This window comes from Elgaria multicarinata, chromosome 6 (genome assembly GCF_023053635.1).
Source record: "Elgaria multicarinata webbii isolate HBS135686 ecotype San Diego chromosome 6, rElgMul1.1.pri, whole genome shotgun sequence".
Classification (NCBI taxonomy): domain Eukaryota; kingdom Metazoa; phylum Chordata; class Lepidosauria; order Squamata; family Anguidae; genus Elgaria; species Elgaria multicarinata.
In genome coordinates, this window is record NC_086176.1 from 44,731,503 (window position 1) to 44,744,604 (window position 13,102).

Here is a 13,102-nt window from a genome sequence, read left to right on the forward strand (position 1 = left end):
GCCGGGGCCTTTTGCAGGCCGCGTTATTGCAACATGTGGAGGCCGGGAGCCGCCGGCGTCTTCTTCTCAGCCGCTTCGCGGATCGCAGCCCGCCGCCTCAGCGGAAGCGCGCGGGGGTGGAAAGCGGCTGCGGCGGCACCTCTCAGGAAAACCACCGTCGCTTCTTCTCCCTTCCCCCTACACCAGCCCGTGAGTGACTTTTGTATTTGGTTTTTACATGGATGCTAAGGAGGGCGGAGGGCTGCGAAGGGTCGTTGCTATATGCGCCTTCTGGGGAGGGAGGGAGGCAGTAAGGGGAGCCCAAGTGGGAGGGAGGCCGAGATGACCTCTGAGGAAAAGCAGAGCTTATGAAGTGGAAAGGAGCCGTCCCGGGTGCTCGGGGCCTCTGCTAAGGATTGGAAGCAATTTCCCGCCCTTCTTGTAGCGAGTGCCTCAAGCCTGGTCTTGGCCACAAAGGGGAATTCCCCTTCGCGTTGCACAGAGTTTCTTTGCTTCTCTATCGTGGGAAGGGTTCATGCGTAGGAGGAGGAGCCCGTCTTCCTCGTCGGAGTGCCCCGGGGCCTGAAAGAACAAGCCGCTCTTCGGCGCACTCGCAGTGACTCTTTAGATTAGAGGCTTTTTAGGATCCCACCCGAAGGATAAAGCTGCCTTAGGGCCCGTTCTCTGCCGCTGTGGGTGGAGTTCTGTGGTGATATGGCAACATTCCCCAACCTGGTGCCTTTCTGATAAGGCGGACTACGACTCCCAGCATTCCTCATGCTGGGAGTTGTAATCCAACACATCTGGAGAACACCGGGTTAGGGAAGGCTGCTCTGCAGCAATGGAGTAACATCTTGCACAGCTGTCTGTGCTCAATCAAAATTCTCTACCAAGAAAAAAACATTCTTTTCTCCGCATCAGTAATGTAAGCTGAGCAAATTTGCATGTAGTTGGTTATAACTTAGGCTGCATTCATGAGCACACCTAAGAGGAACATAAGAAGCTGGCTTATACTGAGTCAGACCAATGGTCCAGCTAGCCCAGTATTGTCCACTGGCAGCCGCTCTCCAGGGTTTCAGAGAGGAAATTTTCTTGGGATCTTCTGCACACAAAACATATACTCTACCATAAAGGAGTAAGTCCATTGAACAGAATAGGATTTACTTCTCAGCAAATATGCATACAATTATTCTGTTTCTGCATGAAACAGGAAGACATGAATAAGTATGTAAGGTTCAGAATACCTGCTTCTTCACCACTAGAAATCCAACACAGTATCCCAATCTATACAAATGGAGGGCTTACATGAATAAACAGGAATTTTAGCAATGTTTCAATAAATACACTGTTATATTTGAAGCATTTCTATAACAGTGCTCTGTTGGTGCAGGGTTGGGTAAACAAGTGCATTAAATACAAAGCAGAAAGAGGAGCTAATTGCCATCTCCCAAGGGACAGCCAATCCCAAGAATACAGGCAATACCAATTTCTGTGTTGTATTATCATGCAGGCCACACAAATGCTTAGAAAGCAGGAAATAGTTGTTGCTAAGCAAACTGGTTAATACATTAACAGAGCTGAAGCTGAATTTGGTAAGCAGCCTCGAAATTTAAAAAAAGTCAATTCAGGTCACATGCTTGCCTGTACTTAATCTTGTTTTGATCTTTCAAATCGGGTCTTGTAGGAGTAGTGTGGCTTCTTTGATCATGCAAACTGGCCCTGTTCTTTAGGGGCATGATGGCACTTGCACCTAGTCTTCTGTTTCAAAATATTAACTTCCCACTAAAGTACTTGAAACTCATTTCTTCACAGGATTCTTATATGCATTCTTTAGACCATGTTCTAATGGGAAGAGCCAAGAGTGTTCAGCTTATATGTGTAAGAAAATCAGGAACTCTCAGTAACAAGAGGTAAGTTGTATGTAGAATTGGCCACCTAATAACTTGAGAATTTCCCAAACATAAGGTAATACACAATATAGAAATTGGCATCTAACATTCCAAATTGAGAATTAGTAGCCCATTAGTAGCTGAAATTATTAAATATTAAGCAAAGAACAGAAATTATGTATGTTTAAGCTACAATTCTATGCAGGTTTTGACAAAAAAATTGTCCTAAAACTCTCAGCATGCCCCAGTTAGCATGGCAGCATGAACACTATGACATATGACCAGGCGTGGGTTTATTTTGTTCTGTTTTTGCAGCTCTTCCTGTATTAATAGAGCTGTTTTTAACTGTTAAGACAATGAAAGAGAGCTTGCTTAATAAGTCTGTGTAGATGGGGAAGGAATCAGTTCCTCAAGATAATTTTCTCTATCAGAACAGCCACTATAGCCCACTTCTTAATATTAATTCATAAAATGTACCAAGAGAAATAGCAAAATGCATTAGTATATGCTTGACCATGAAGAGGTGAAGATAATGTATGAAATATTTCCAAGTGGCTGCTTGCATGTCTGACATACATTAGGGGAGTGTCACTGCGCTGTTGCTCAATCCAAGCAATGCTGGTGTAGGAAATAATCACGTTAGCCTTTTCCACATTTTTTCACTTGTTGTAATGTTACCAGATCATAGTGGAATTAAACCACTGATTAGAGGCAACCAAGCCACACCTGTAATGTAAAAACTGGCCTTTCCTTAAACAGGTGTTCAGGTAGCCCAACAGTACATCTTTAAGGTACAAACCACCGGGAAGCTCTCCTATGCAAGCCTTAGTAAAATGAATGGAATGGAAGCTTCCATTAGTGTAGCAGAAATATCAAAAGAGCTTAATCATCATGGGCATATGTACTGTCTCTGCTGGGGGCACATCTGAATAGGAAGTCTCTGTACCTTCAATTTGATCCTCTAGTAGGAAGTAGTCTCTCAAAAAGAAAGTGTGATGTTATATTGGATTTGCTACCTATGCATAGTTTCTCTGCCATGCTACCTATGCACAATCTGTGATTGCACATGGCTGCCATGCGTGCTGTGCATAGGAACATCAGAGCCCCTCAATAGTCCATGTAGAAGTATCTTAGGTAAGATGGCAAGCATGCCTAAAATGATAACTTTGCCTTATAAAAGGGCAAAAGAGTTATACGATCTGGAAAGAAATCAGAGTATAGGGAAGAATGTTAACTTTTGGAGATTATTTTATTTTTTCCATCTGTTAGACTTGTCTTATTTCATTTTCTATTTACTTTATCCTTGCATGTTTAGTCAGTTATTATTATTTTTTCAACAACAACAACAATTTTATTTCAGTCAATAGACCATTCCAGTAAGATACATACAAAAGGACTAAGCATATATTTAACAATTACAAGGACAAGTAATCATAGAGGATCTGATAGAAATGGCCAAGTTCAAAAGCTTGGCCACTTGCTCAGTGATTGACTTGTCTGAGCTCTGAAGTAATAGGGACATTAGGAATTCAGTTGGGTGACCAGGAAAAGACTGTAAAATGGGGTTCAGAAGATCATTCCTAGTCCCTTGATAAAATCTGCAGAACTGTAGCACATGTGATGCAGTTTCCACCTCGATATTTGTTTAGTCAGTTAGTTGTTTAGATTTATCAGTTTAAAAGGTGCTACTGCTTAATTGAGTAGTAGGTTGTTGTTGTTTAATTTTTTTTTTAATATTGTTACTTAAAACCAGAAATGGCAGGATGATGTCTTAGAAGAGGCGTTCTCTTTTGCACACATGCTTTATTTAAGATGGTGATTACTAAGTACGTTTAGTAATTACTAAGTGCATCTTCTAAAAATGGAGAGTACTTTTTTCTTCATAACACATTCTTTTTTTATACAAATTTATGCAGAGTTAACCAATTAATAGATGAAGATTTTTTTAATTGCATGGCTGCCTCATTATAATGACTAGACATTGCTCAGTAATGTGTGGTGAATTAGACCTCAGCTAAATAAAATCTCCAGACTATATACCCCCTTTCTTCCTTATTTAATGCATCTTTTGAAATGTTTCTTATACTGCTTTCTCACAAATACCTTTAATTTAGCCTGGAGGTTTTTCTGAGCTTTATTGTACCCAATGTTTCCTTGGTCACAGAGTGCAGTCTTATGCATGTCTACTCAATGTTCAATGGGATTTATTCCCAGGTAAGTGTGTATAGCATTGTAGCCTGAGTTGTTTTAGGGAGATAAAATCTGAGTGAATCTTTATTCACATGATTTTTACAGCTCATTAGATGAAACAACATATGAAAAACTTGCTGAAGAAACACTGGAGTCATTAATGGATTTCTTTGATGATCTGGCAGACAAGCCTTTTATTCCTGAAGATTATGATGTCTCCTTTGGGGTATTATGCTGTTGTTTCTTTCGACAGACTTTTTTGGTAGATTCTGGCTGCGTTCGGAGAACACAATAGTCAATGGTGGGTTAATAGTCAACTCCACGGTTGTTTATCGGGGGGATGCTCCCCACACAACATGATTATTATCAACCATGGTGTGTGTGGATTAAGGCCAGCGTTGGGTTGACTATTAATCAACAGTGTGTTCGATTGAAACATCCCCCGCCCATCCTCTCGCTGGTATCCCAACAGCCATTGTGAGTTCTGTTAGCTGGACTAGAGCGGCAGCTGCTGCTTTGGTCACTCTTGCCACTCCGTAGTCGCTGAAAATAACCAACTGTGTGCGACAAAATAGTCAGTGGTGCCCAACTCACAACACGATAACCAATGGTTGTTCTATTATTGTTGTTGTTATTATTATTATTATTATTATTTACATTTATATACTGCCCCACAGCTGAAGCTCTCCGGGCGGTTTACAAAAGTTAAAAACAGTGAATATTAAAAAGAAATATATAAAATAATTAGTTCTGCACATGGTTGATTATTTGCATTGGTTATATTGGTGTGAAAAACTCCTGACAGATGACACAATAACCAACCGTTGACTATTTAGCCTTCCATTGACTATTTAACTCACCATTGGTTATCGTGTCGTCCGAACCCAGTCTCTAACTTTCTGTTGAGTCAGAGCACCTTCAAGCACCTCTAGCTATAAGAAAGTTACTAAATTCTTTTGTGGCCACTAAAACTGGAGATGATGCTACCATTTTAGAAGCATCCATTCTCTCTATCTCCTTTGAGAAATACTGTCCTATTTAATGGGTAGTTATGTGATAGAGCCACAAGGTGGCAAACTTGGAAAATAGCTGAAACAACAATCCTAATTTATCCACTACCCATCACCCAAATTGGGATTTCTGCTTAATGTAAATATATATTACAAATTCTATCCTATAGAATAAATTACTGGAATTATCAATTTTTTTTGTTTTCCCTTTTATTCTGTAGAATGGAGTATTAACAGTTAAATTGGGTGTTAGCTTGGGAACGTATGTGATCAACAAACAGACACCAAACAAACAGATATGGCTGTCCTCTCCAACCAGGTAAGCGGATATCTGTAGGCTAGGATGTCCTGAAAATTCAAAGTTGAACTAAGATGTCTCCTAGATCAACTGTATTTATGATTTGTAAGTAGCTGTTAGGAACGCTCTCAGTTTGCTTTTATTTTTTGCATTTTTATCTTTGTTTTTTCAGCTTGTTTTAGCATTTTTAACTATTTTTTTAAACACCAGATCATTTATTTTGTATACTTTGGTAAAGTAGCCTGTATGGGGTTCCCTACTGACACCTGCTTAAACACCATCGGGCTGGTTCAGGTAATATCCTAAACCATGGTTGGACCCTTTTGCAAGGTTAGTAAGTGTTTTTAAACCATGGTTATGTAGCCATGTTAAGGAATGGTTCACACAACACACTAAGTCATGGCTCACATGACACGCTAAACCATAATCTTTAGCTCAAAACCATGATGGTTAAATGTGTTTAGCTGAAAAACCATTACAGTTAAGCATTTTGGCTGAACATTATAAAGTGCTGGTAAGATGTGCTCCTCTAAACTATTTGTATGACTCTTGTCAGTTTGTTTGTTGGAGTACAATTCTACATTGTGGTTATGCTTTTAGAGCATGATGCTGTTATCATGCACTAGTCTTAACTTCACAATTTATATCATTCTGGAAACCAAATAGTTCAGGAAGGTTGATATTGTTTTTGCATCTCTTGAATGCTTTATGAGGCTACACTAATTGAGCTAACTGATGTCATACATCTAGGGCAGGTTAGGCTTATGGAAAAAAAATAAGACTATATGTTTAATTTCTAGTATGTTACAGAAACTAGCAATCCAGTTTTCAGAACCTTCCAGTGCTGTTCAGTTAAATACTGCTAATTTAGGCAGACCATAAGGAATTAATGGAAACTTTTTCTCCAAAGGTCAAATTGTGGCTCCACTACTAGCATAGTCTTGTCATAGCTGATGAATGTTAGGGAAGGCAGGGCAGATATCCTTGCAGTGTTCCTTTTAGCCAGCAGAGAGAGCACTGTAACAGTAGAATGGCTACATGTTCACTAACTCTCTCCTGCTAAGAGAAATAATGCACTCAGATGCCATGGTACTACATTTTCCACCTCTTCTTAGTGGTGTAGTCAGGATTGCCCCACAACTGAAATGATGTATGTTAAGATTTAAAAGCAAACCCCAACATTTTAGAAAGATATTAATTTTCTCCCTGATCTGAGGTATTTTGTTTTCAATCATTCCATAAATCGTATTCTGTGATATCTTAATGCAAACAGTGGGGAAAATGCAAAATTGGGACTTGTCCGTGGACTGAAATGGAATTATTTACATCAGTGGTTCTGTTGACATTCAAACTAAGTTTGTGCATATAAGTCCCTAGATCCCTCTCTCAATCCAGAGAGCTTTTTATGGGCAGGAACGGATTTCCTGCTAGGAACTGATTTCCTATTAATTAACTGATTTCCTGCTAGGAACTGATTTCCTATTAATTTCCTGCTAGGAACTACTAGGAACTAATTTCCTATTAATTTTGATAGTGGAAGAAAAGTTGTAATTGCATTCCTTGGCACATGCAAATCCCAGCACTGAGATGAGCACATTGGGAGTGTATAGTTTCCATGCCTTAGTTGAAAGGTTGCATTTGGTTTTTGCAATATACATATGAAAAACCTGTAATAAAGGTGGTGGAACACTTATCTCCCACTCCAAAAAGCCATCAATCCATATGCTCCAAGGTACACATTAATGGCAACTCTGAACCATTTACATGGTTTTTGATTTCATGTATGCTTTGTACATTTTAAGTAAATACTCAGATTTTGATTTTAATATTCTAAATCATTCAGATATTGTTCTGTCAGAGCTATTGTTAAGTTTATAGAATATAAATAGAACAGCAGCTGTGACAGAACAGTCTATTATGGCCTTCGCCTGAATATGCATGTATAGAATTGAGATGTGGCTCATATGGTAGGAATTACATCTGGCCACACCTTGGCCTCGCTCCCTTAGCCCCACCCACTGCTGAGATATTTCCCAAATTGGAATGAGCTCCATAGGGTTCACTGATCTTTTATAAATACCGCCTTCTGTATACAGAACAGTTTGTTTCCTCTTAGTACGGGTTTCTGCCTGTTATCCCAGAGTGGTTTGACCTAGAAAAGTCAACTTTGAGATAAGCGGATTCAAGATTTTATTCCAGCCGTTTGTCACCGCCCACCCCACCCCGAAATTGAAGGGGGGGAAAGCTTGAAAATCATTTCAAAACCTCCAGCTCTTATGGCCATTAGAGATAATTGAAAGAGAAGCAAAGAAATTGCTAAGAAATTGTGACAGATCCATGCCAGTGTCGCAGTTTGGATTGGAACAAAGTGCACTTGACTTACTGTGTATATTGTCAATCAAAATAGGTTTGGTAGATGTTTTTCTTTTTGGCTGATGAAATATGTAATACTTTGATTAAATTAGTGAAGGTAGCATTTTTATTGACTTTTGCCATTATCCTGAATTTCATGCTGAGCGCACAACACTTTCTAAACAATATTCAAAACTAAGGACTACTTGGGTGTTGGTTTTTGATAACTGGAAAAGGAGCGACACAATTGCAGATTTTTAAAAGGTAGACCTACTGGAATGAGTTGGTTTATTTTTATGTCCATGTGGTCAGCTACAATCCTCAACACATGTACAAGCTACTTCTGGGGGGAAATGTATGTATTGGGTATCTTAGTGGGAGGGTTTGGAAATCACAATAAGCCAGGATTCTGTAGGAGAAACCCCGGCTTTTCGTTAACGAGCAGCATACTCGTGCATACTGCCTGATCTTTCCTGCTGCAAGGAATAGCTAAACAATCTACAGACCTTTGGTCCATGGTTTGTTTAGTGTGACAGACGAATGTGGACCTCTTTGTCTCTCCCTTGAGAAGCCAGAGAAATTTGTTTAGCCACTGCTGCTTGCAGCAGGTGCAATCAGGCATCATACATGAGCATGCTGGGAGAAAATTGCTTAAAGCAATAGAGTGCATCAAAGTGACACAGTGGACAGAGGTGAGGTTTGTTTTCTTTGTTAATGTGATCCTTTTTATGTAAAAATAGATCCAACATACATCTGGTATACGTGTAAACAGGTCGGGCACATGGATAAAATACAAATGGAGAGCTGCCTTTTCATGTCTAGTTTGGCTCTCTCTTTGGTGCAATCCTATGTATGTTTAGATAGAAAACAGTTCCCAGCATTCCCCAGCCAGCCATGTCTAAACATGCATAGGATTGCACTCTCGAACAGTCTTTCAGTGCTTCTTACAATGTGCAAAGTATCCCTAAGATGACAAGAGTGTGGATGACTTCAGGTGGTCATGAACAAGGACTGCACTCGCACGCTCCTTCTGCCTGCATTCGCAGCATATTTCATTACTCTCTGGTTTAATCAAACCATAGTTTGGTATATTTGAACCAGCAAACTACGGTTTGGATGAGCCCTTCAGAGCAAGATTGAAAATTAGGAGCAAACTGCTTGTAATCTTGTTTGGAGGGCTTGCCCAAACCATAGGTTGCCATTTCAGACATAACTTCGAACTATGGTTCAGTTATACCAGAAAGATAAAAATTAAGCCCTGAGTGTGAAAGGAATGTGGAGTGGCATGAACATAATGCTCATTCATGACCTGCCAAAACATGATTTGGAGGATCATATGAATTCAGCTAATGTGAAAGTCTGTATCCAGGGGAATGTGATGAACTTGAACCACAAATCAATATTTTGTCAGGTATCCTTGCTTCTCTTTGCTGTCACTACCTGATCTACTCACATATCCACACAGGGTTGCTTTGGAAGTTCCAGGTGACCTCCGTTTTCAGTTTATACACCCTCTCTCGATATTTTGTAGATGTTATATCTTGTTCTCAGTCATGTTCTTGTTCTTTCACAGTGGTCCGAAACGTTACGACTGGACTGGAAAAAACTGGGTTTATTCTCATGATGGTGTCTCACTTCATGAACTACTGGCAAAGGAATTTTCAGTTGCTTTAAAAACCAAATTGGACTTATCAACTTTAGCATATGCTGGAAGAGAACATACTTGATAATATATCTGTCTTAAAGAATTCAAGGACTTTGAAGTTTGACCCACAGTCTTCCCTCTGTTTCCCCTCCCCCCTTTTGATGTGTTAATCCAAATTTAAATTTCTCAACTTTTTGTTGTATCAAGTCAGTTTTATTATGCAATAATGTGAAAATATTTTTCTTAGCTTTACATTCTTATTGTTTGTGTTTCAGATACATTCATTGCCTCTACTCTCTTAACCAGAGTTAAGGATGACTTTGGGAACTACTACTAAGGACTCCTATTGTACCATACTGGTTTTTGGTTGTTCTCTAACAGCATAAACTTTGTAACGAGAGATTTAACTCGGAATGGTTGTTAAACTAGGTTCAGTTTTTAAGTAAGCCATGTAAATGATGATAGAAACCATTTCTACAAGACTGCAGTCTACTTGTAGAGATGTGATGTTTGCATTAGGCTTGTCAACCAGATAGAGTAGATACCAGCTCTGCTGCACTGTCATGTCAGTGGCTACTGCAACAATGGAAACATGCCATGCAATTAGCTTACTGAAACAGTAAGTCCAGTGCATTGCATTATGCCCCACCATGTGGGTGCCACCATGTGCAATAATTTCTCAGTGGCCCCTACATGGAGACCTCCAACAATTCTCTTAAAAGTTAATTTGGTTAATAGTGGTACAGTGTGTGTTTTTTAATCAGAAACTGACCAACTGAAGCAATCCCTATTTCATGTATAGAACTGGAAAAACCTGAGTTATTGTTACTCCTGAAATAAGGAGAATTGGGAATTACTGGATTAAGAGTGAACTACTTGAAAGAATGCTGGGATTAGCAGCTGTTGATTAGTGCAACGTTTTATCTTGATGCAAGCTTAAATTTTAGGATGTTTAAAAGATCTGTTTGTCATGACTAAATAACAAAGCATTCATCACTTGGGAAATCATTTTAAACACAACGGATTGCATCCAGACTTGTCCCTCCATAAACAGAAGGGCTCCTTCCAATGAAAATATTCAGCAGAAGCTTATTGCTGAAGGAAGCAGATAGGGAGGTGATTTTCTGATTCCCCTTCCAGCATTGGTTTCCCACACTGTTATTTATTTATTATGCCTAGGCTCTCTGGGCAGTTTACAACTAAAACCATAAAATCCAATTTAAAACTTTAAAATCACATAAAACCAGAATAAATTACAGTCCAGGGAAGGCTTCTTTAAAGAGATATGTTTTAGGAGGCATTTAAAAAAACACATTTTACGCCTCCTGAACCACACGAGGGAGGGTTTTCCAGAGGGTGGGTGCTGCTACAGAGAAGGCCTGCTGTCGAGGTTCTTCATGACGACATTCTCTTCATCTTGGAATGATGAGCAGGGCCTCCTCTGAAGATTGTAAATGTCACCTGGGTGCATATAAGGGAAGGTGATCTGCTAGGTATCCTGGTCCCTAGTTGTTTAGGATTTGTAAGATAATAGCCCTTGTACATGGCTCGGTAGCTAATAGCTAGCCAGTGCAGTTCTTTTAACACAGGTTCTATGTGGGAAGAGCTAGGTGTCCCCGTGAGCACCCTAGCTGCTGTGTTCCGCACAAGCTGCAGCTTCCGAACCACATACATGGGTAGCCCCACATAGTGCGCATTACAGTAGTCTAATCATGAGATTACCAGTGGATGAATGACCATGTTTAGGCTACCCCTATCTAGGAATGGCAGTAGTTGGTGTACCAAATGATAATAATAATAGGTGCTCTGAGCCATTGAGGCCACCTAGATGGGTCCAGGAGCACCCCCAAACTACAGACCTGCTCCTTCGGAGGGAGTGCAACCCCATCCAGAACAGGCAAGCACACCAATTCTTGGACTTGGGAACCACCAACCCACAAGGTCTCTGTCTTATCGAGATTCAGCTTCAGTTTATTGGCCCTCATCCAAGCCATAGCTGTATCCAGGCACTGGTTCGGAACATGCACAGCCTCTCTGTTTCAGATGTTACAGAAAATTAGAGCTGGCTGTCATTAGTGTAATGGTGACACCTTGCTCCAAAGTTCCTGATGACTGCTTCCAATGGCTTCATATAGATATTGATATTAAATAACATTGGGGACAGGATGGTGCCCTGCGGCACTTCACAGTTCAGTTGCCATGCAGCTGAAGTACAGTCACCCAGTGCTATTCTTTGGAGCCGACCCTGTAAATAGGAGTCGAGCCACTGTAGAACAGTGCCACCAACTCATGAAGGAGGTCCAGGAGAATACTGTGGTCAACAGTATCAAAAGCTGCTGAGAGATTGCAAAGAACTAACAGGGTCGCACTCCCCCTGTCTCGAAAAAGGTCATCCATCAGGGCGACCAAGGCCAATTCTGTCCCTGTTATGGAGGATCGTTCAACCATCTGGAACAGAGTGGGAGGTGGCATGGAAGGTTGCAGGGAGAAGAGGGAATTGGAGAAGATTGCATCTCTGCCCCATTCCAACTCTGCTCTATGTAAATTTGGATCCAATTGTGCACTTCCACTCACACAGGGCGGAGCACCCAATTTCCCATATCTGCTGTGCCATATCCCATATTGAACATATTCTAAAGGGTCCCTCAACTGTTGGGTACAGCTTTTCAGGAAGGAGCAGTGTGCAGAGGGCAGGTAGACAAAAACGTAGGTGCTCTGCCTTGTGTGACCAGAAGTTTTTTCTGTTAATGCAAAGCCACCACTGAATACAGTCCACAGTCTAATCCGGAATCATACATAGAATAATTGTTTAGGTTCTTACCCTGTAGCTAGTTATAAGTGAACAATAAATACAAGTTTGAAAGTGAAATAAATGATGGTTAGGATGTCCTGTAACCCACATGGTCTGGAGATGGCTGCCCTTGATAACATCTGGCTTTTCCAATTAGACTCTTAGCCTTGGGGTACTTCTGTATCCATCACTATGGCAAGTACTTTCAAGTTGTGGCAGTAGTGAGGAAGACAAAATATTCCTGTCCTTTAAAACATCTGTGATATTTTTTCGGAAAATCTAAACTGGCTGTTGCAATTCCAGCATTGTCTAATTATAATTCCCTTTTATTGTGCAATGAGTACAAAAATAACAAATCACTACAATAGCTTTCAAGAGTTAATCTGTGTTATAAGAATTTGACACAAACTCCTTGTGTCAGTAATTTTGTTGGAACAAAATCACTAGAATAGGATCTGAGGAAGTAGAATCTTTTTAACTGCTGTGTTTAGATCCCGAGTTCACTTGTTCCTTTAAATAAGTTTCTTTTCTTGCAACCCCCTTTTTAAAATATTTGCTAGGGTTTTAATCATGTCCATGCTTGTCTGATATTTAAACTTCTCTTTGCACAGGGCAAAGTTCAACAACAGAAAGACAAGTTCCTTGTCCCAACCCATGGTTGTGGTGAAGCATTTTATTTGGTAATAGTAAGATGTGAATTGCAAAGATGATGCACCTTTTTTTGTTCTAAGAACGATACAATATATTTTCACTTTAGGAACATCAGAACCTTTCAAAGATGAAAAAAGCTAAAATTACACCTTTGGACACAGACTATTTTTGAACAGTTTAGAAGAGCTTTGGCAGATTTGAGCAGTAACTACTCTCAGTCTGAATGTGGACCTATATTTCAAGTTTATTTTAGATACTATTATGCTATTTCTGCCCAGTTCATCTCAAGATTGTGGG

General features: G+C 40.1%; 1 protein-coding gene across 1 annotated transcript; it reads left to right on the forward strand.

Annotated features, from left to right (window-relative positions):
- FXN (frataxin) lies at positions 1 to 9,615 on the forward strand. The gene is made up of 5 exons (XM_063129315.1): positions 1 to 189; positions 1,792 to 1,889; positions 4,164 to 4,284; positions 5,290 to 5,387; positions 9,292 to 9,615. The coding sequence occupies exons 1-5, from the start codon at positions 34 to 36 to the stop codon at positions 9,443 to 9,445; spliced, it is 627 nt and encodes a 208-aa protein (XP_062985385.1). The 5' UTR covers positions 1 to 33; the 3' UTR covers positions 9,446 to 9,615.
- The last annotated feature ends 3,487 nt before the right edge of the window (positions 9,616 to 13,102 follow it).

Excerpts from the sequence above, each read along its gene's own strand:
- FXN (XM_063129315.1), top strand. The coding sequence starts at position 34 with ATGTGGAGGCCGGGAGCCGCCGGCGTCTTCTTCTCAGCCGCTTCGCGG. Across the intron at positions 1,890-4,163 it reads GGAACTCTCAGTAACAAGAG|CTCATTAGATGAAACAACAT; the intron begins GTAAGTTGTATG and ends TGATTTTTACAG. Across the intron at positions 4,285-5,289 it reads ATTATGATGTCTCCTTTGGG|AATGGAGTATTAACAGTTAA; the intron begins GTATTATGCTGT and ends TTTATTCTGTAG.